Genomic DNA, 24125 nt, shown 5'->3' with positions numbered 1-24125 from the left:
TTACTGGAATCATATTTTTTTCAGATTTTAACTTTTTGTCCTGTTTGGGATGGGAATTTATTTATTTTTATCAAATTTTGAAAATTTTCCCAAAATGGGAAAATAATTTCCCACCCAGCTCTAGTCTCAAACAATTGTGCATTGTCAAAACAGTCTTTGCAACTGCTCTAAACTGTAGCACAATTAGTACCATTTTTGTGTGAAAACATAAGAATTAAAGAATAAAACCATCTCTTCGTTGTTTGATCCCATTCGTGTATAAGCGGTTGGATTGTATTGTCCTTTGCACAGCAGGCTCCTATTATTAGTGCATTTATAAACTTGTGGCCCAGAGGTTTCATTTTCATATTAGTCATATCTAGCAGAAAAATCCACCAAAGTAGTGATATCAGCTGTCTAGCCCATTAATATTTCCCTTGGCTGCTTTGTCAATGAAACTAACAAATAATGGGAGAGTGGAACATGCCAGAAAAGCATTTTCTAGAAGCATTACGTCAGTGTGGAAATTCAAATTGCAAAAATTCCTGAGGGAATTCTGCACCAAGAAAATAAAAAAATCTGTGCACAATATTTTAAAATTCTGCAAAATTTTTCAAATTTTATTTGTCAACAAATAAACGTGGAGGTTCCAGCATGGCAGTAGGGAGTACAGGCCACTGGCTGCACAGAGGTGGGAGATCACCCTGCAGCCCCCCTTTTGGGACACAAGACTCAGCCGTGAGGCTGCACCGGACCCTGACACAGCCTAAGAAACATCCTGGGGCTTGCCCCTCTACGCCAGGGGCACCAGGTGTGTGCAGGGAGGCTCAGCCCAGCAGGATCTAAGTGTGGAGGCGCTTAGCTCAGCAGATCCAGATGTGGGGTGAGAGGGTTCTGTGTGGGGCAATCTAGGTGCAGGTGGCTCAGTGGCAGATCCGGGGAGAATCTGGTGGGGTGGGGGTCTGGATGCTACCCTTTCCGCACTGCGCCTTCCTCTCCCCACTCTCTCCTTCCCCTATCCCCTACCCCTTACTCCCACATCCCCCTCCTCCTGTCCCATTCCCCTATCCCATCACCCTTCCTTCCCCACTGCATGTTCCCATCATCCTACTCTGCCCCCCTTGCCCTGCCCCATCTCATGCACTCACCATTGTACAGAAAACAGGATTGTGGCCATGCAGGGCACCCAGCACACATAGAAGGAGAAGAGGACAAGGTCTAGGACCCAGGGGGCAGTGTCAGTGAGCAAGAGCAGCCACTCTCCCTCACCCAGCAGGAGAGAAGCTGTTCTGTCCCACCTCCTCCACTCCCTGCCTGGGCCCAGCTTGCAGGGAGAGGGGCCAAGCAAGCCAAAAGCAGGCCGGCCTCCCCCACCCCCCGTTCCCAACAGGCCAAGCAGAGCAAGTCCTGGGCAGATAGGCACTCGCAGAAATTGGGGGAGGGCAGTGGCAACACAAATAATAAAAGGTTCTGAAAAATCTGACCTTTAAGGAAAAGTTAAAAAACTGGGCATAGTTAATCTTAAATACAGAAGACTGGGAGGGATCTGATAAGGACTGCTACAAAGAGGATGAGCATCAGATGCTCTCCATATCCACTGAAGGTAGGACAAGAAGTAATGGGCTTAATCCGCAGCAAGGGAGCTTTAGGTTAGATATTAGGTAAAACTTTCTAACTATGAAAGTAGTTAAACTCTGGAATAGGCTTATAAGAGAGATTGTAGAATCCCCGTTGCTGAAGGCTTTTAAGAACAGTATAGACAAACACCTGTCAGGGATGGTCCAGGTATACTAGGTCCTGTCTCAGCACCTGGGGCTGGATTTGATGATCTTTCGAGGTCCCTTCCAGCCCTGCATTCTATGGTTCTAAGAAAACCTCCCGAGACAGCATGGCTAGCGTGTCCATCCGTTGTTTTTGTATGCAGGGCAGCAAAGCCACAACAGTTAAACTTAATGAACAGGAGCTGGAATACTGGACTAAGTCTAAGTGTATATCACACGGTTCAGCTTCCTAGAAGGTCTCAGAATTTTGTCAACACGGTAATTTCCCTCGGCAAGTTTCCCTTGAGAAAGAGAGAAACAAGTTTTAATTCTTCCTCTTCTTTAAGTCAGCTGAGTTACTTCCCTTCTTGTCCAGAAACATTGGTGCAAATTTCACATCTCTCAAAATATTTTCTCCTCAGCAGTAACTCAGAGTTTTTCTGGGAATAGGATAGTTGCCTCTACACCTTCCTCTCCAAATGCACATTTATGGGGGGAAATAAAAGTCCTCTCCCCTTCTTGCTTGGGTCATCAGACAGATCCAAAAAAACCAGGATTTTGTTGCTTTTGAAAATGGTCTCCTTAGCAGTTTTGGCTGTCTTTATACCTGCTGCTAATATCAGGATGATCACCTTGTGAAGTGACCAAGGGGTTACATGCCCTGGGTAAGAAGCAGGGGTGTCCCAACACTGTGAGGATCTGGAACCGGCAGGGAAGTAAGCCTCATTCCCGTGGAAGTACTAGCCCTCCACACTGCTGCTGTGGTCTCCCTGGCAAAAACCCCTTGGCAGCTGTGCAGTGGCAGCCATGGAACAGATTCAGCAAGAGGTCATACTGCTTCAGGCAGCTCACAGTCAGATTTATGTAAGGAAGTGTCCAGGGTCAGCAGAGGATGACATTGGTGGGGATTAGGTGTTCATTCCTGCTTCCCATCCAGTCCCAAAACCGTGCAGTGCACCAACCCCATGAAGTTCTGGTAAAGGAGCTTCCTTGAGGTCTCAGATAAAAGAGGCCATTACCATGGAGACAGAAGACACCCCTTCTATTGTCTCCAGGAGAGCTTCGTGGGATCAGGGTCCTACTCTGTTTATGGAAGGAGAGGTGACACCTGGAGCTCAAAATTGAGTGGGAAAAGTAGTTTTTTCCCCAAGTTGCCCTGGAATTACTGTGCTGTTACCTGTTTTCTTCCTTTTTGATCCCTAATTACTCCTGGGGAAATTCTGCATCACTGCACATGCTCAAAATTCATGTCCCCCACAGATTTCTTTGTTTCCCCACAAAAAAATGACATCTGACGGGGAAGCAAAAGGAAGCCACAAGAGTGGCCACACGCCCCTCCCTGACAGCGCAAGCTGGTTGGTTTTGGCGCCTAAAGCAGCCGATAGAGACATAAATCAACATCGGGGTGGTGCTGGGCAGTCGTGTGTGTGTGAGAGAGAGAGAGAGAGACTGTCCCTCTCGCTCACTATTGCAGCACACTTGGTGTGGAGGGGCAGGGCATCGGGGTGTTTCTGAGGAGGTAGGCGTGGGGCAGACTCTGTCCCCTCAGGCAGAGTAGAAAGTAGCAGCCTGCCCACTTAGTGAATTGTTCCCATTGTCTTTGTGAATTCCCTCAGGAATATAAAACAGGTGTAAAAGTTTTAAGGCTCCTTTATGTAGCCAGAGTGATGTAAAGGACTGTATGGCCTTATAAATATTTATGATGCTTTAGTGATTAGAACTGGTCTAAATTTTTGGACTGAAAAAAATTCCTATCAAAATGTGACAGGTTTCAGAGTAACAGCCATGTTAGTCTGTATTCGCAAAAAGAAAAGGAGTACTTGTGGCACCTTAGAGACTAACCAATTTATTTGAGCGAAAGCTTATGCTCAAATAAATTGGTTAGTCTCTAAGGTGCCACAAGTACTCGTTTTCTTTTTATCAAAATGTGCTCCATGAACTGTTTGCTACTGACCTTTCTGGAGATGGTCAGTAGCCAATATAAATTGTGAGTTTGATTCCCTAGCCACACTGACCATAGGGTTGCATATATTTGTTGACTAATAACTCAAAATAAATGGTCAAACCTAGCTACATTATATGAGGCAGGATGGTTTGGGGATTTCCTCCAAAGGTCCCCACTCCCATTCTTCATCCATTGTACTGTAGTTTAAATAAATTTCAAAAATAAGTGAAACCAGAAGTGATTATATTGCATTATTCTGACAAATAAAATATGCAGAATTTTAAAATATGTGCAAAATTTTTAATTTTTTGGTGCAGAAATCCCCCAGGAATACCTAATATATATGTTACGTTTTTCTTGGTGAAATCCCATTGTATAATAGCCATCTCTACATGTGAAGGCACCAGTTTGGTTTTCTTTTAATATCATGTTTTTTTTCAGGGAGGAGTAGGGCGTTGGTGGAAAAAGCTGAATTTCCAGAAGCAGCTGCGGGCAGGGAGGGAGAGTATGTCTGGGGGGTATTGTGGTTTTCAGAATTCAAAGATGTTTTCTGATGTCAGCCTGAAATACTGTGCCAAGCTGCATACATCAGCAAACAAGGCTTTCAGTGAGTGAGGGAACTTTCTGAGTAATAAAATCGTTTGGCAATAAGCAGTGGTGAGCAGAAAATGAATCTCATGCCAGCTTTTGTGTTTGTTGACTGTCTTTCTCAAATGTGAAAAAGCATCCATCTTGCTTTATAGCTGACTTTAATACCATTAAGGCATCATATAGGGTAAAGTGCTGTCTTGATGACAGGTAAGCTAAGAAGTATTTTGGCACCTAGACAAAGAATGAGATAATACTCTTATGCTGTAAGAAGTCCTCCCACTAGTATGTAGTTGGTTATTATTAGAAAACATTTTTGCATTTGCTTATTATTGCAGCATAAATATTCTCTTCACTTCTTCAAATACATTTTTTACAAAAGAAGAAAATATTCCTGCTATAATGGAATGTTCCAGGAGAAGAAAGACTAACCTCTCACCAAAAGGCGCTGACTCTGTGGATGCTTCGGGGCTGGAGCATCCACGGGGGAAAAAATGGTGGATTCTGAGCACCCAAGGGCAGCCCCCCTATCAGCTCTCCCCCCCCAGCACTTCCCACCCTGTGGATCATCACCTCCCCCCTCCCTCCCCATGCCTCCCACCACCACCGAACAGCTGTTTCACGGCGTGCAGGGAGGCTGAGGGGGGGGGAGCAGGAATACAGCACACTTGGGGGAGAGGGCGGAACTGGGCGGGAAGAGACGGGGTGGGGTGGGGTGGGGGCAGACAGAGGCATGGTGGGGCCTTGGGGCATGGAGTGAAGTGAGGGCAGGGCGTGGGGCAGAGCTAGGGGTCGAGCACCCCCCGGCAGTTTGAAAAGTCGGCGCCTGTGCTCTGTTATTCAGGATCCCTCCAGGTGGGTGCCGAGAACAGCATGATGCAACTCTCTGGGCAACATAAGTGTGCTTCCAAATATTGGGGAATCGTGTATGCCATTTGGCTACTGAGATGGTGATGCTTTAGAATAGCACAATTGCTGAGGCCTTAGCTGTAATTTTAATTAAAATATCTTACGTTGTAGCCCTGTAGATGTACATGGTACTTTACTGACACTGAACTAAAAATGGTCCTTGCACTGAGCTTATCACCCAGCTTTGACCAATGTAATGCAAAGAGTAAAAATGTGGGGTGAAATCCTAGCCCCACTGAAGTCAGTGGCAGATACATCAGAGAGGGGATTGGGGTTTGGAGTGCAAAGCACCAGTGATATACACAGGTGGAAGCCAGGGTGCCAAGTAGGTGTTGGCAGCATTCTGAACCAATAGGGAATTTTTAAGGTCAGTATTTTATTCCTTGGTATAGTACATTGCACTAATCAAGCCTGGAGGTTATAAGTGCACAGACCACCATGACAAACTCAAAATGTGACAGGATGAAGCACAGTCTGCTTGCCAACCATAGTCCTATTTGGGATGATGTAAATGCAAACTAGGTACCTTTTAGAGCACACCAGCGGGGTCCACACAAGGCAGTTAGAGCATTTTACAAATCACACCCTTCTGGCATGCTTTGCCAAGTGCCATGTAGGGAAGCCCTCAGTGTCCAGAAGCACTAAATAATCCAGTATTAGTGAGGAAAGTGGAGACATTAAAAAATGCCAGATCTCTCTCTTTGATGAGATTACAAATTTGCTAAAGGTAACAGTGTTCATGTAGCATACTTGGACTTCTGTGAGGCATTTGACTTGGTACCACATAATGTTTCAACTGCGACTCTAGAATGATACAAAATCAACATAGCACATATTAAATGGAACAATAACTGGCTAACTAATAGGTCTCAAAATGTAATGGTAAACAAAATAGTCATTGAATGGTTGTGTTTCTAGTTGGTCCAGCAGGGATCTATTCTTGGTCCTACTATGCTATTTAACATTTTATCAATAACATGGAAGAAAACATAAAATCATCAAAGTGTGACAAAGTGTGCAGATGACACAAAAATCGGGGGAGTCAGAAATAATGAAGACAGATTGCTCTGTATCTCTTGGTAAACTGGATGCAAGCAAACTGTACATTTCAATATGGCCAAATGTAAAGTCATGCATCTAGGAACAGAGAGAGCAGGCCATACCTCCAGGATGGGGAACTCTATCCTGGGAAGCAGTGACTCTGAAAAAAGACTTGGAGGTTATGCTGGATAATTAGTTGAAAATGAGCTCCTAATGTGATGCTGTGGCCAAAAGGGTTAATGCAATGTTTGAATGCATAAAGAGTGGAATCTGAGGCAGGAATAGGGAGTTTATATTCCCTCTGTATTTGACACTAGAAGTTTGTGCAGTTCTGGTGTCCACAATTCAAGGAGTATGTTCATAAAATGGAAAGGGTTCAGAGAAAAGCTGCAAAAATTATTAAAAGTTGGAAAACCTGCCTTATACTGATAGACTCAAGGAACTCAATCTATTTAATTTATCAAAGAGGAGATTAAGGGGTGACTTGATCATAGTTTATACCTACATGGTGAACAGAAATTTGATTATAGAGGACTCTTCAATCTAGCAGATAGTGGCATAACAAGATCCAGTGACTGAAGTTGAAGCTAGACAAATTCAGACTTGAAGTAAAATGTAAAATTTTTTCAGTGTGGGTAATTAACCACTGAAGCAACTTAACGAGGGTTGTGGTAAATTCTCAATCATGGAAACTTTTAAATCAAGAGTGTATGTTTTTCTACAAGATATGCTTGAATTCAATCAGAAATTAATTCAGGGAAGTCCTATATGACCTGTGTTATACAAGAAGTCAGACTAGATGATCACAAAGGTCCTGTCTGGCTTTATAATCTATGAATAGTTGTCTGAAATTTTTTTGTGTCCTGCTTCTGATCAGTGGACCTAAATCCATTTAAAATTAATTGTTTTCCAGTCTTGAACTGGTAATAAAGGATCATGTTAAAAATGCAAAGGAGTGCTTTACTATTCTTTTAAACAAGAAGAATTACTTATATTATAATCAGAATACATTTTTTAAAATGTTATGAGGTTTTTATAGTTCTCTACTGATCTCTCTCAAAGAGCACTGTTTTTAAATGTATTTGAAATTGCCTGAACTGTGATTTATAACTTGACATGTCAAGGGTAGATTGATTCAACCAATACCAAGTCAATGCATTTCATATTTTATTACAAATACAGCCTATCATCAAACATCCTTTACCGTACAAGTGAAATTATTAAATAGAACCTCAGTATGGAACTTGGGAGATTCAGCTCTGTTAGCTGTCTATATGATGGGTAGGTGATGTGAGGCAGTGTAATTCAGGTTTCCTGTAAATCATTCAGTTGTACAGTATTTTTCTACGGAACACAACACCAAGTTCTAAAAAGAGAGGAAGGAGGAAATTGTCAATGATAGAAGCTTTTAATTGCTAAATGCCTGAATGCTAACGCTTGTTGTTCTTTGCTTTGTTTATTGCTGTGGTTTTTTTTTTTAATTTTAGTCTTTGATTTTTGTTTGTTTTTTAGAATAGTCCTTATCAGTGGCAGAAGATCCTTCTGTAGCATATTTTCAGTGCTGCCGTATCGAGACTGTACCCAAATCGGGTATGTATATTTATGCATACTACCTCGTCTCTTTGGGTCATAACAGCATATATAGTACTGAATACAGACAATAGGGCTGTCATTTTTAAATATCTACCCCCAAAAGAGAAATATTTGATTTGTGGTATAGTATCAGGTTAAAATCATATTTTTAAATCACAGATTTCCTTATCTTTGTTATAATATCTTAGATTATTAAAACTGAAAGAATTTAAAAAATCCAGTTTACTAGTACAATTTACCATTTGTACTGTTTGTTTTTCATGCTTCACTCCTCTTGGACAATGCGAATATTCTAGACACTATTACTTTTATTTATAGTCAGCTTTCCCTTTCTGGTTCTCCTACACTAGAACAATGCTACAGTATCTAGTTTCCAGCACTGTAGAGAAATGATTGAATTCAAACAAAAGAGTGTTTTAATTTAACTATTTCATTAAAATGGTTTTAAAAACTGTATTCAATGACTGAAAACACCCGTTGTAAAAATGGAGTCAAATAACTTCTAAACCATGGGCCAGATCCTCAGTTGGTGTCAGTGTCTTTAGTGGAGCTATGTCAGTTAACACAAGCTGAGGATCTGGGCCAATAGGTTTGTTGTTTTCCAAAGATACAGAATGTGCAATGCACGTCATTCCAGACTGAAACCATGTAAGTGAAGACATCAGATTAGGATATGTGAAGTGGGGTAACTTAATGTGAAAAAGGAGGCTTACAGATCACTTTGGGTCAAATTAATCCCTTTTCTAATATCACTAAAGTACATCAGGGATGAATTTGGCCCATTGTTTTCATAGTTAAGTTTTTTAGCATTACTGTTCAGCGTTTGAGTAATTCATAGCAAACTGTTTTGTGTACAAAAGAAGCAGATACCATATGGTGAAATTGGTTCAATTATCCTGTCTTTGAGTAAAAAATTTTCTTTAGCTAATTAAACTGGAAAGATGCATCAAGCAAATCTTGAAACATTAGTAGTTTACGTCTGTAGTGCATTCCAGTGCATTTACGATCACTGGAATGTGGCATTTAACTGCTATCTCAGAGATCCGAATATGCCTTTGAAAGACTGAAAGCAAGGGACTTCTGAATTGCAGTGATAATGAGACAGACTACATCCCCAGTATGATTTCAGCATGTTATGTCTTGCACAACATTTGTAAAGCAACAGGGAGTCGAATGAGGAGGCAGAAAGTGCTACGACATATCGGTCCAGCCCTGCTTCCATTGTTAGGAAAGCAAAGACAAGAGATGCCCTCTGTCTATCAGCTGAAGCAACAGAGAAGGAGGAAAACAATTAATTAACATCTCCTTCAAGTAATGGCTGTTGTGAACCATAACTGAAGCAGTATATTCATTGACTTCATTGCCAATGTGCAGACTGTGTAATTCTTGATTATTGCATCATATTTTCATGCATGGTAGAGTGAGGATGAGACACAAGTACTCTTTTGTGACAGGATAATGATAGTATTACCTTAACTTCACTTTTGTGTATCAGTCATTAATAGCCATCTCTAGATTTCTAGTTCATCCATACCCGTAGCCAGGTGCTGCTGGTGTCCTGAATACTTACTTTGTGTAACCATTGCCAAAGGGCATTACAACCAAAACTAATTATTCCTGCAAATATTTTAGATATTTTCAGTTAAAACCAACCAAATTCAAACAGGAATGAGAATTTTGTGCATGTGGTGGAGACAGTTTCAGCTCAAGAGTTGCTGTGATGAGCATACAGCAGTATTGCTGTTTGCCCTTCCTCTCTACCTCTTCTCAGACTCCCAGGCTCTTTGGGCAGAGAGGAATTCTGGGCAAAGTTATGTTTTGGGGAAGGTGCCAGTCCCACAGTATGAAGGCAGAAGAGCTCTACTGTATTTACACTGGAACTTAAACTGTATTAGCAGAACCATTTTAAAACAGGATTGAAAAGTTGTTCCTTCTAACACAGTTTCAGTGCTCTTTGCCTGGCCAGTGTAGAACAGGCCTAACAGTGTTCAAGAATCATGTTCTAGGCTAGGGCCTGTCTTAACTGGCTTTATAACCAAGTGAAAGCAATTTAGTAGGAAGCCTTGTAAAACAATGTTTTAAATGGTAGCACTAATACAGTTGAGCATCCGTGTATACCAGGATCAGAGAAAACAGAGGAGGATGAAACCTGGGCTAGCACCCCACATCACCACCACCAGCTCTGTTGTGCTGCTCTGAGCTAGTAAAGAACATGACAGGTTTCAGAGTAGCAGCCGTGTTAGTCTGTGTCCGCAAAAAGAACAGGAGGACGTGTGGCACCTTAGAGACGAACCAATTTATTTGAGCATGAGCTTTCGTGAGCTACAGCTCACTTCATCGGATGTAGCTCACAAAAGCTGATGCTCAAATAAATGTGTTAGTCTCTAAGGTGCCACACGTCCTCCTGTTCTTTTTAAAGAACATGAGACACACATGGTTTCTGAAGGAAGACTGTTCTAAAAAGAAACGAAAAGGTTGACAACATTACAAAATAGTCTTTTCACAATCTGCTACTTCAGGAAGCAAGTTACATTGTAAGTGCTGGGGCTGAAAGAGGGAGAGTGCATGTCAGGGAAATGGATTTTCTTCAACTCTTTACGTTTTACTGTTAGGACATCAAAGAGATGTCAAAGAGAACTTTCTTGGTTTCCTCTTTTTGCAAATAATGCTACAGAAATAATATTTAGGGCCTTTTGTCCTCAAAGCATTTTAAAAACATGAAGGGCTAGATTATCACTAGCCTTAGCACTGCCATGCAGGGGAATAGGTGGGAGTAAAATCTCTCCTCCCCACTCAGCAGCCTACTTAAGTTTGCCCACATCTTTGCTCCTTTGCATGCTGGATGCTCCTTTACCCCTATCTCCATGAACAAGTGAGTGGGGATAGGGGAAGAGCCGTGGCTCTCCTTTTGCATCCACATACCAGTCAGGAGAGCTACTCAGGTGAACGGGGAGGAGCATGCGATACTCTGGAGAGTTCTGAGAGTATTGGGCCTCTCTACACTGTTGTTTATATCCAAGCAATCTTCTCTGAGATCCTTCATGCGCCACAAGCAAAGGAAGATGGAAGGCAGAAGATTCTGAAAGTGAATCGCTGGCTAGGTAAGTGGTATAGAGTGGAGGGCTTTGGTTTTGTGGACCATAGGTCCGCATCCTACAGGGAGTGGGGGCTGTATAGTTTGGATGGCCTCCACCTCAGTAAAAGGGAGACCAATCTCCTTGGGGATAGGCTGGCTAGAGCAGTCAGGAGGGGATTAAAGTAATAGCAAAAGGGGAGGGTAAAAAGAGGGAAGACATGAACATTCAGCACAAAATTGAGACGTGGAGAACAAAATTAATCAAAAACCAAAAGGACATGAGGAGAAGAAAGTCTTCAATTGCCTATACACTAACGCTGGGCTCCTGGGTAACAAACAAGAAGAACTGGAATTGTTCATTTATTAGCAAACATTCAATCTAGTTGATATTGCTGAAACCTGGTGGGATGATTCACACAATATCAATCTTAAAATCAATTATCCTAACCAATTTAGGAAGGATCAAATGAGCAGAAAGGGCGGGGGCGGGGGGAAGGTAGGGGAGTGCCACTCTGTCAAAAATGGTGTTACCTATTTCTGAGTTACTGATAACTTGGAAGAAAATTATCTTGAATGCTTACGGATCAACATCCTAACAGATAAAGCACAAGACGGGGTACTAATTGATGTCTGTCTGAGACCACCAAATCACAGTAGAGAACAGGATGACCTTCTCCTTACACATTTATCTACAATGTGTAGGGGGAAAAATTGAAGTTCCCCATGATCTCACAATTTCAGTGACTCATACCCCCAGTACTAAAATATTCTTGGAATTTCTAAACACTGTAGATGACAATGTCTTAACTCAAGAAGTGTTGCAGCCAGCATGGGGGAATTCTATATTAGACCTTGTCCTAACAGATAAAGAGGAACTGATCACAGAACTAAAAGTTAATGGTAGCTTAGGCACCAGTGATTACGATCTGATCACACTTACAATGTGCAAGCAGAATAAAGTCCAGACCAGTAATATAAATAGTTGGTGCTTTAATAGGGCCAATTTCACTAAGTTGAAAACAATTATGAGGAAAATCAGCTGGGAGGAAGAATTTAATCAGAAAAATGTGAATGATAATTGGGAATCATTTTAAGAACACCTTACTTGATGGCCAAAAAGCCACAATCCCATATTAGAGGAAGAAGGCTGTGCTGATTAAAAAAAAACAATCTGGTTTAAAGAGGAAGTGAAGGCAGCTGTAAAATATATATAATATTTTCCTTTGTCAGAACTTGGTATACAAGGCAATTTACATGAAGTCATCATCAACCTCAGGCACACATTTCCTGAATGTTTATCATTCTGTGGACATGGTGAACAGGAACTCCATCTATTCTTAGAAAGTAAAAGAAAAAGATAAATGTTTCTTGCTTTACTTTACCCCTCCCACACAACAAAAAAAAATTAATAATAGTGCTGTGGAAAATTACAGATTCATAGACTTTTTTTCTCATATTAATTTTGTTCCTACATAGTGAGAAATTTTCAAAGTGTACAAATTATGGAATGCCAGGAGTATAAGCTTCATTGTTATGTGTATTTTTTGCATGATATTGAGATTAAGCAGGAAACCTCATTAAGGTGGTAGGATTTATTTTTCTTAGATTTCTCTTATATTAGGTAAAATATCAAGGCAGAAGCTGAAAATGCTGAGTCCTTGATGTGCTTAGTGAGAGTACACAACACAATTGTAAGGGAATTTATACCAGTTTCTCAGATTCCTCTGTCAATACACTGTAGCCATAGTTCTTGTTCCAGTAATAAGTGCAATTAGGAAGTGAAAAACTGGAGCCCAGTTAGGTGGGCAGACTCAGTCAGCATATCAAGGAAAGGCTTGTTGTTGGTATGTCTGGCATCTGTTTCTTGCCAAAGCTGTAATTACCCTTATCCCTGCAACAGAATCAATAAAATGGGAGTTCTTCACCGTGAAGGATGAGAACAATATTTTACTTTGGATTCCCATAAATTTGAAGTGCTGTTGTTTTCAGGTTAGTCTTAATTAATCTGTAATGGTCTGGGATCATCGAGTATATTTACTCCGAACCATATCCCAAAAAGAGTTTACATTTCCAAATAAAATTCACTTATCAGGCACCTGTTGTTGTAAATAGACTTTTTTTTCTTTTTAGGTTTCTGGGAGTCAGGTTAATATTTAATTGACTTTTAAATAATTCACTGAAATGTTCAGCTAGCAGTGTCATTGAAAGAGCAAGTGCACAGCAGGAATCTTGCAGCGGGTTTTATAGATCACATCCAGGCATCTATTTTAGAATCATTCAAGAAATGTTTCTTTACTGAAGCCAGTAATGTGTGATTTATGGACTGCTAATCCATGCTTAAAATGCATGTGGTAAGAGTTTCTGCTCTGATTTTTGTTTATTCTGATTGTTTATTCTTTCCTATATAGGGCAGAAATAATCAAAGCGAGTACTTATCCTATAATAATTTTGCCATTGGATCACAAGTCACACAATGCTGTTCCAGGAAAAATGCCATGGTACTGCCGTAAAATGCAGAGAGGGAAAATAGCACATTTTCACTACTTTCACTGTAGCTCCCAAATAACCAGCATGTTGAACTCTGAACCCTGTCAAAACTTCAGATTTAATTTTTTACATACAGTAGGTAAATAGCACCCACCCAGCACCGCATTTCCTGATACAAAGTGCACAAATAAAATGTTTGGGGCCTAATTTTCCTGGAACTCTTATGTAAATCTGGGGTAACTCCATGGAAGTCAGTGGAGACAAAAAATAACGTATGAAGAGAATCAGGACCTAAGTGCATTATTATCCACTAAGGTAATGTAAGAGACCCTCACTTTGGCATGGAAGGTAATAAGTAAGATTTTTATTTTAACAACATCCCTTGTTTCCCTCTCCTTTTACTGGAGAGAGTGTTTAGAAGAAACCCCCCTCTCTGACAGTCTCTTAGATGATATGAATGATAGTGATAACTGTCCTTTGGAGGGGGAAAAAGAGCAGAAGTCAGTTGAAATGGTTGGAGCTGTTGTTGTTTCCAAGAAGACACAAAAGAACTGCAAAGATAGAAAATGCAACTTCTGGTGTTGACATTCACTTGCAATTGCACTGCTGAAACAAACATGGGCATAGCACATCGTTTTATTAGCCACTCTGAGACCTGGCAAACTTGTACTGGTGTCGGGCTGTTTAAGTTGCATCTTCAGTCACAGGCTTATGGCAGTGTTGCAAAATATACAGATTTAGCTGGCTAAGCTGGACTCTCATTATAGAACAGAAGGCAAAAGAAAGAGGGATAGGAAAGGGGAGCAATAAGGTGGGAAAGGAAAAGGACACAATGGGGCAGTGACAAAGTCTCACTCCCAGATGGTGTTTGGGATTTAGCCAGAGCCCATGGAAGTTGCAATGTTATCTGGGTACCCTCTCTGCTCTGGTCTGGTCAAGATCTCTCTCAGGTTCAGGCAGTGAAAGCCAAATGCTATCCTGGTAAATCCCAGGGTCTCAGAAAATAAGGGGGGGATGGCAGCAATGATGGTGAAGGTTGCTCCTTTCTGTTCTCTGATCTTTCAGTCAGCCAGCATCGGGGTAAACAGCTTTCTTCCCCACCTCCAAAAGTTTCTTTTTGAGGTCCCCAAAAGGGAGTGATGGGTGGAATAGCCCACTCTTATTATTTTGTCTAGCAATTAGGACTAATTTCCGACACACCAGTTTGGGTTCATCGATTACCGGTCCAACACTTTTCTTGTTTACAGGTATAACCCTAATACAATCCTTGAATTATATCAGTAGCCTTTTTGTTCGGACTAATTCAGTCTGTCTTCCTGTGGCACTTTTTTCACAGCCACATTTATCGTTATAGGTTATTGTGACACTTCATACTTTTTTTATCCACTTTCACGCAGTTAGGCTCACAAGTGGCTTCGACCGACCAGGCCCCAGTCATTTCAATAGCGCTACCACCATATAAATAATAAAAACACAGAATTTGGAGCCTTAGAAATAATATATATAAGATTTTTTGGGGGGCCAAACAGTGGCAGTTTGCCACTGAGCAAAGTAAAGGGGCATCCCATGAGGCTCCTGGTGAGGAATAGAGCCTTAACAGTTACAGTCCCTCTCTGGAACACAGGGGTTATTTAGAGACTGCGCCTAAAGAACCATGGAGTCTGTCTCCCCTGGTGTGACTGGCCCACTCAGCAAGCTGTATAGGAAGAAACAGCCATGTTTCAGCTCCTCCTCTACCTGCTGTGAGGCGATGTAATCCCCAGGTGTTGAACTGTGCTCTCCTGAATGGTGGGATTGCTGAGTTCTAGTGGGGAGAGACTCCTTGCACACTTCCCTAGTTCTCTGCATCCCAGTACAATGAACTTCTGTAGTCTGGCCTTGCATTGATAGTTCCAGAAAAAAAATAATCACAGAATGACTTTGCCTAGGCTCCAAAAAGGTTGTTTGGTTGGGTTTTTTTTAAGTGTGTCTGGCTCAGCAGGGAGCCTATAGCTAACCCATGGGAGTCCTTGGGACCTCCTCTGCCATTCGGCCCTGCCCACACACATAGACTTGCATTGCTTTAGGTCTTGGTAATGGGCAAAAGACCAATAGTAGAGGGTAGCAGACTGAGAGAATTACGTGCTCTGAGTAAGCACTGTTCTCCGCAGTCCTTTATTACATGGGAGAAGGACGTGCCTGCACTAAAGTGGTCTCTTCATTTATATGTAAAGAAGAACATGCCCAATATTTTAGACCAGTCCTCTCCAGAAAAAGAAATTGTTCTTTCTAGCCCAAGGGCGATGGGTTCCAAACAATAATATTTTACCACTATGTCTTACAAAGCAAGCAGGCAGATACTACCTAAAAGTATAGGTCTTTGGGAAAGGAGAAGACTGAAAAAGTGTTTCTAAGTGACACTTTCAGAACAGTACTTAATTTTAAATGGGATGGGAATAAATGCACTGTAGTAGCAGGGCCCCAGGGATGTACATTCATTTTAGTAAAGTAAAAGTGACAGAGAAGATTGAGACACCATTCCTCATTAAACTTCAGCTAATGTTTAGGAAACATTATAGTTTATACTCTTGTTAGCTGCCCCTGATCTCACCGACAGAAGAATCAGTTTCTCTTAAGTCTCCAGGGCTACATTTCTGAAAGACAGCTGTGCTGATTCTTTAAAGTATGCTGGCTTGCTCCCTTCTGAACGTTAGCAAAGATACCTAACTTTGGTTTTTTCCTTTGATTGCATTAAATAAAAACTGTTCCTTGGGATTTTGTTTTGTAGTCAGAATGACATAAGTTCCTCTATAGTCTCCATAATCTTTTTAGGAAGAAGACTAGAGTACTTTCATATTATTTCAAATAATTCATTTAGCATCTTGGGAATTTTTTAACATATATTAATTTCAAATGTATTTGTTTAAAATAAAGTTTTTATGTTGGGGAACTAATGCAGTAGGGTCTTAAATACCATAAAAATGATAACACATACCGTTTTCTCCTTTTAATAGAAAGTGTCCCTTTAAGCCTCTTATTCCGAAGTGCACAGAACTTAATCTGGTGCTTCTGCTAGAATGTTATTTTTATATAATTGTTCTGATCGCGCAGTAAAATATCAGGTAACAAAATGAGAATGTAGCATTGTACTAAGTTAAATTCACTTAAACATTTACATTTTTACAATGGGTTAAATACCCAGTACAAAGTCTTGCTTTATTATAGAAACACTTTATCCAGAAGGTGGATACATTTTGCTGTTAATAAAAGTTTATTGTAATTTACGGAGCGCTTACCCCCCTTCCCCCCCCAGTTTTGGGGGAGAATAAACTGAATGACAGTTTGCATTGTGGACAGAAGGAAGCAGAACAGGGTAAACTCCTGAAGATTCAACCGTACAGAATATGAAACATCACAAACTAAGGCCTCATTCCTTTAGTCCCAAGTCCAGTGAGATGCTTCACAGTGGGTCTCATCTTTAACACCGCTATGTAGACTTTCCAGTTGTTTTGGCCATAAGGCCCCAACACAGCAAAGAACTTAAGCACATGCTTAACTTGAGTAGTCTCACTGAAACCAATCTAATTAGGCGTGTGCTTGAAGTGCTTTACTGAGCTGAGGCCTATAGTGCCCTTCCTGAATAGAGATGCTTAAGCATGTGCCTAACGTTAAGCACATTTTAAAGTTGCATTGTAATTAATGGGATTTAAGCATGTGTTTTAAAGCTAAGCCCAGGCTCAAGAGCGGAGAACTTAAATATGTGCTGACATGTTTTTAGGCCTATGTAGGGATCAGGTGGGCAAATCCCAGAAGATAAATCCTGCAGTTGCAGGGAAGTAGTCATTTGTGGATCTCCTTAACCTACACTTTATCCTCTTCCTTTTATTTGGTTATGAGACAGATGTGTTATGATTCCCAATTCCAGCACGGTCCACCTTTCTTTGACTCACTCGGGGTTGGTTGGTTTGGTTTCTGTTCTGTATGGGTAAAACATAAACTATAAAGTTTTATAGAATTTTTAGCTATAAAGTATTTTCAGTAGTATAGTGCAGTGTGTAGAAGTTGTCTGATCTGAACTGTCTGTAGTGTATGTTTTATTAATTTATTAATTTATTAATTAATTATTAATTTTATTATCTTATTTCATTTGTCTTTGGTGGAGGGTAGCAATAGTCAGTGTTTCTGCTCCCATCTTAGGAAAAATGTGTTTATTAGTGGCTTCTGTTTTCCAGGGATATGAAATTAGAAGGACGTTGTGTGCCTACTGGAGGAGTGTGTTTAAAAGAGATAATTGGTCTTGAAGGTGTGGAACTAGGGGCTGATGGGAAGGTAAGAATGTTAGCTTATTAGATCTAATTTTATGATGAAAATGTAAAATAACTAAAGCCAAGTTCAAATTACATGTTGCATTGTAATCTACATAATGTAAAAGAGTAGGGTATAATGCAGTACATACTGAATTATTATAAAATGAATGAAAAAAAAAAGTGTGCAAGCTGTCAGTGCAAACCAACTAGTTTTTTCCTGAAGAAATCATCCTCTGGTCATAATTAGGGCTACAAATTATTAGTAAATCCAATAGCACTGCTCTGTCCTCAACAGATCACGTCACAGTGTATTGACTGGTGTTAGAAAATCATGTGTTAGGCAATTACAAACAGCATTACAGCTTCCTTTTTTATTTTAGTGAATCTTATACGTAAAATATATCCGTAACTTTACTTCTGTGCTGTGTGAATACCTCAAAAATCCACAAATATTTGCTTGAATAAAAAAAAATAATTCTGAAACTTTGGGGAAACAAATTTTTAAGCACAGAGAATATATGACTCAAATGCAAGTATTTGTGCTGAAAACCTAGTTCAATTGGTACGCATCCAAGGAGTAATAGAAACAATACCTTGCTATTTAGTTATGATTTGTATTGTGATAGGGCCTAGATGCCCCAGCCTCATTGTCCTAGGCATTGTACACACACATAGCAAAGAGATGGTCCCTGCCCCAGAGATCTTACAATCCGTGATCTATATGCGCAATCAAAACTAAACACTGCTCACATTTTGAATTTGATATACACACAATTAACTGCTTATAAACAAAAAATTATTTTTTGAAATTATTCCATGATTAATTTTGAACAACAAATACATTTGTAGAGCCCTTCAAATCTGTGGCTATCTGCTTTATATCCGTGGATATCTGCATCCGTGGACTGTTTTTGTGGATTGAATACGGATGCAAATTTTGTATCTGTGCAGGGCTCTATACCTTTGAGAAAATAATACCTGCATCCTGTTAAATACGTAAGTAAATAAAAAAGGAAATTAATCAAATAAACTATTCACTGCAAATCCTTCATTCATCTTTATTCCACGTTGATAGGCAACAGATTACCTGCAACATACCAGTGTCTAATATCTCCCACGCTAACCAAGATGTTAGGAGGGAAAAGTAGCTTCAAAAGCATTTAATCCTGAAACAACTGATACTGCTGCTCAAGCAAGTTCACTCTGGTCCCAGTGGTGCTGGAGAACCTGTACACAGGAATGCTATTTCAGGAAAGAAATTGTGGAAATCTGCTACAACTTTCCTAGGAGGGGGGAAAAAAAGCAGGTGAGGCCTTATCCAAAATCTACTGAAGTCAATGTAATCCTTCAGCTGACTTCAACGGACTTTGAATTAGGCCCTTTATTAGGATTTGGTAAATATAACATATCTGCTTTTTTTTTTAAAAAGGACATAACATGTATGCAAAAGCTTTTCAGGATGGATGAACTGATCACACTGAAAGGAAAACAAGTGGCTGGTATTAATCTGTGATTAACTCAAAATCCGAAACATAAAAAATTGAATTTGATAGTAAATGCCAGCCACGCTGCATGGTGTCCCCAATTTCAAACCCGATCACATCAATTGGATCCTATTAAGGCTGAGTTGTGTGATTAACTATGTGCCTATTCTGGCTCTTTCTGTCTAGACTGTTTCTTACACACAGTTTCTATTTCCAACCAATGCCTTGGGAACACGGAGAAACACAATTGACTCCACCTCCTCCTTCTCCCAATTTCGCAATGCAAGCCATCGTAGCCTTTCCTTGGCAAGAGCTAACAGCACGCAGGGGAGCATTGACACAGGTAACTTCATAGGAGTTATTTATTTTAATATCCCTTCTCACACTTGCTATAGGAAGTTCTTCACACTGTTGTTTGCTGGGGGGAATTTTTTTGCCTTTTCTTTTTTTTAAAATGAAGCAAAATTCAGTCTCCAAACAAAGTAACGGGTGATGTAGATGGTGGAAAAAACCTTTCTCTAGTTGCCCATACTTTGCTTAGCCAAATTGGTTTAAAGTTCATAGAATCTCAAACAAACAATATTACTGTGGCATGTAGCCCATTACCATCTTCCCACCCACCACTCTCACTTTCTGGGACTCTCTCAGTGGCTGTCTTTTTTTTTATCATCATACATAAGGGCCAACTTTGTCTCTCTCTAAATTACTGTGGAAGAAACAGATGTTGGTATCAAAGTCATAGTTGTAAAAATCTTACTTGTGGCTTTTTGCATTATGGATAATGAAGGCTGCATTTTCAATATCAGAACAAACAAGGCGATGTCACCTTTTTTCTCCCACTCTCCCAAAAGTAGCTATACGTTTAGGGTATCTTTACATTTTACCTGAAGCAACTCAAAAGGTCTGTATTAATAGGAGAAAAATCAAGGCAGATGCTTTATCATATTCACTTGCTGATTAAAATAATTTGAAACTCTTCCCCATGTCCTTGATCTGGTTTTACCACGTGTACCTCTCATCTAAGTATGGAGGGGTGTGTATACTGTAATGTGAAGATCAACATTTAGATGGCAAACTTATGATTCATGGCTACACTATGTAAACTCACAAAGAGTTGTGAATTCAGAGCTTGGAGAACTACAGATTATATTAATAAACGGTAGGTTCAACATCTTTCTTCAAATTATACTGTCATTGGAGCTTGGGGACTTTACATTCACCACAGCTTTAATGTATACATGGGTTTGTCACACACTTCTGTGTATTTAAAAGGAATGGCAAGCAAGAGAGTTTATGATTTTCAAAGGCCTAAGAGAAGCAGGCACCAAGCTATTATTCAATTTCAACAGGATTTTGTTGCCGCTATCTCCCTTAGGCTCCTTCAGAAGTCCCAGACAGAGGTAATTTTGTCCATTGACTGAAAACTTGCTTGCTGCATATGTTAAGTCTCAGACATTTCTTGATGCAGTTAATTGTTCAATCACTTTTTTATATGTTCTTTATAGGCAGTGACCTGGGAGACTATATTGACTATGACCCAAATCTTTTAGATGATCCTCAGTGGCCATGTGGCAAGCACAAGCGGGTTTTAATATTCCCTTCATATATGGTGAGTAACACTTGATAATAGAGTAGTTAGTAGGTACATTTTGATCCTAGTGGTTAGGACTTTGAAATCTCCTGCTTAAAATCATCACACACCATTTATACCTCCTAACAGCAGCATTTTGGAATCCCTTGCTCTAAATGACGAGGGACATGTAAAAGTAGGTCCATGTGGGTGTTATAAAAGTAAAAGCTTTTATTACTGCTTAATTTCATGGATATTTTAGATGTAAGTCTTGTTGGTTAATAATGCATTTATTCTATTCCGTCTTTCAGTGGGTTACTTTTATTTCCTCTCCTTGGCACTTATTTCTCATGTAAATGTGATATCTGTTGCTCCTAGTTTCGTATGAAGCTGCACAAACAGCGCTGTGTTTTTTTATTCCTGTCATCGCTAGGGTAGAACTCTGGTTTCCAGCAGGTTCTTTTACATTCTTTGACGGTGTTATGTAGGCTGTTCTCTGTTTTGGCATGGGTTGCTCTTTGTAGTCTCAAAGTAAGAAGGAAAGTCCCATCACTAGCATAAGCCTTATATTTTCCATGATGTCCAAAGCTGTAATAATTCAGGCTCATAATTCTGCCCATCTCAGTATTTTATGTGAGAAGAGAAATGGTTCTGCAGCCTTCTGTTTCTTTTTAATTGCATCAAGTTTACATTATCCTTCCTAGAATTTGGTGCACATCTTTTGATTGGGGGGGCAGTCTTGCAACGTGCATTACACAAGAGTGCATGTGCCCATGCACAGGGCATCCAAAGAAGGTGAAACAATAGGAAAAAAATTCAGACTCCCCCCAAAAAAGGCAAGTTTACATTTATAACTATGTATTTGGATAGAGCTGTATGGCTTGAAATCTCAGAAGAATTGGTCCATAACAGAAAGCTATTGGGTCAAGTATTGACGTAGCTCAAAACAGGTCGTCTTGATACTAGTACACGAGCAGCTAAGCATATGCTGTGTAAAGTTTCTTTTTTCCCCGACCAGTCTTTATTTGATAAACAGGATACAAGTGTTCTCTTTCCACCCATTACTTCTTCAGACTAACACGTTGTGTGCTCCAGTCAGAAGTGATGTCTGCTCCTCACTGCCAGACGTTTTCCAGCTACTGCATAGAATGGTTTGATTTAGTTCTGCCGCTCCCTTTGTGATGACTGATCTGTCCCTCGAAGGGACAAATGTAGAATCTCCTCTGCTTTACTTCCTGCTAGTTTCACTCTAGGAGCTTGAGAGGTATTTTGGCTTGCACCTCATGGCTAGTGAAATCTAAATACTGGATCTGTTTTGAGATATCCTCTCTGTCAGGGACAGTGAAGCAGGGAGGTGTCAGGGCTGGGACAAGGCCATCCCAGTGATCCTGTGCTGCTACAGCAGTCCCTTGGCAACTATTGCAGATGGACATAAGTTAGAGCAGCCTACAGGGGCTTTCCACCAGGCACTGAACTGGCACCTGGTTGTCTGAGATATCAGGGGAGTGCAGAAATTGCATTCAGTCACTTTGGGCCCTACACTGGATGCCGTTCAGCCAGACCTGGGAAACAGAACCCTGGTATATATTTTTAATATACACATACTGAGAGCACACAGATATAAAATTAATACTGGAATATGATGTTTTATAAAATGCCAGTAAACAGGATGTTACACTGGAAACGTGTTAATTTTATAGAATTAAATTAACATCACTCCATGTGACATGATTTAGGGGGATGACTTGCCTGAAAGGATTGCAAAATCTGGCCCTTAGTTTTAAACATTGCACACATTTTACTAACTCCTAGGCAGGTCTTTGAATGATAATAAGTTTCTAACGAGAACTACCTGCATTTTGTGCTGCCTTGTCCTCAGATTTATTAAACTAGAAAGTGTTCAAAGTGGCTTTTAATAGAGGGAACACATCCCCACTGTCCTCCATCAGTTCAAGCCTCTATCTCAATAGGAAATTTCCTGTATACAAGCATCCTACACATACATGTATATATCCACTGTGCTACAGGCCCAATTTCTATTGAAATAACAAGTCATTTAAGATGGTTCGTTTGCGTAACCAGACAGTGATGTACAGACTAGGGGATAGTCACTTGACTATTTTTCCCCCTATAGCATACTGGGGGATTTGCTGCCATGTTTTAGAAATGGATGAAGTGTCTTGAACAGAGGAAAATTGCACCTGTTCATTGTGAAGTAGATTCATTAGAAGGCTGCAATATCTCATTTGTGATAGCTATCCTAGATCTTTGAATGTACTCACTTTTTCTCCCCTGCTCATCTCAGAAAGTTGCTCTAAGCACCCAAGACTTGGTTCATTTCTCATGTCCTTTCCTGTCCTGGTAGCATGCCAAAGTGATATTTACTTACATGTTCTTTTATCTTACTGGTTATTCAATCTCCTCCCTTCCCCCCTCATCTTTATAAAGCTATGTACAACTTCCCTGCAGGCAAGCTGTTCGAAAATGGTAATGAGTGACAAAACCTCTCACCTCCCAAACTGCCTCTTCTGCAAAAAAAAGTGTGCACAGTACAGGCATGGGGTCATACGTTCATCATAGCGTCCAAGTATCTGTCACCTATTGTAGATTAAGATGCTGTTTTGTCTGGAGACTTCCGAAAGAGTGTATATAAATAACAAATGCTTTTCCACTTCTTTGTACAATGAAGCTGGGAAAATGATACCCACTTAATTAGCTCTCTGTATAATTCATAGTATAGTCCGTATAGCCAAACCAAGTGATATGGTAAAAAGATGTGAAAAATAGCTTAAAATCCAATAAATGAAGTTGGATTTGTACAAATGCATGGAACAGGAGACAGACCACTATTGCAGAAATTACAAATGGGAGGGCAATTTGGACACAGTCTGGTAGTTCACAGTGCTCTGTTAATATAGCTGACTGTGTTGGAAATTTGATTCTGAGGATGCCTCGGTAGCCTTAAGAAAGGGAAAATGCTAGATGAATGGTGTAAAAGCTTTATGGTGCCTATTTTTAAACATAAAGGAGATATTACTCTGTATGCTGATTATCACCCAATTAAGCTGACGTCACATGCTATAAAAGTGTGGGAGAAGATTACTGAAAAGGATCTGTGTGGAATGGTTGAAATTTGGAAATGTGCGTATGGATGCATGCGAGGAAGAAGCACAATGGATGCCATATTTGTGCTACAAATCCTCATGGAAATGTTTGGAGTGAAGAGACAGCTCTTGGTCTTTGTGGACCTGGAGAAGGCATACGATCATTTACCAAGAGAACTAGTTTGGTGGCATTTGTGGTGCGCCAGAAAGATATGTTCATCTTACCCAGGATATATATGATGGTGTGACTACTGTGGTCAAAACTAAATATATATATATATAGCAGAGAATTTTCAGTAAATG

General features: G+C 40.3%; 2 protein-coding genes across 3 annotated transcripts in view; one reads left to right on the top strand and one right to left on the bottom strand.

Annotated features, from left to right (window-relative positions):
- TMEM241 (transmembrane protein 241) overlaps positions 1 to 24125 on the bottom strand; it is a 202576-nt gene that overhangs the window by 50530 nt on the left and 127921 nt on the right.
- The window catches only part of CABLES1 (Cdk5 and Abl enzyme substrate 1), a 110392-nt gene that overhangs the window by 69659 nt on the left and 16608 nt on the right, over positions 1 to 24125 (top strand). Inside the window, exons 4-7 of one of the 2 annotated variants that reach the window (XM_073331397.1) lie at positions 7735 to 7812; positions 17590 to 17686; positions 19335 to 19491; positions 20654 to 20757. In XM_073331397.1, coding sequence (XP_073187498.1) covers positions 7735 to 7812; positions 17590 to 17686; positions 19335 to 19491; positions 20654 to 20757 — 436 coding nt within the window. The remainder of the gene's footprint in view (positions 1 to 7734; positions 7813 to 17589; positions 17687 to 19334; positions 19492 to 20653; positions 20758 to 24125) is intronic. The other variant, XM_073331398.1, reaches the window with a different exon arrangement.

Source organism: Lepidochelys kempii, chromosome 2 (genome assembly GCF_965140265.1).
Source record: "Lepidochelys kempii isolate rLepKem1 chromosome 2, rLepKem1.hap2, whole genome shotgun sequence".
Classification (NCBI taxonomy): Eukaryota; Metazoa; Chordata; order Testudines; family Cheloniidae; genus Lepidochelys; species Lepidochelys kempii.
The sequence above is the reverse complement of the archived record's forward strand: the minus strand, read 5'-3'. Positions and strand labels throughout refer to the sequence as shown.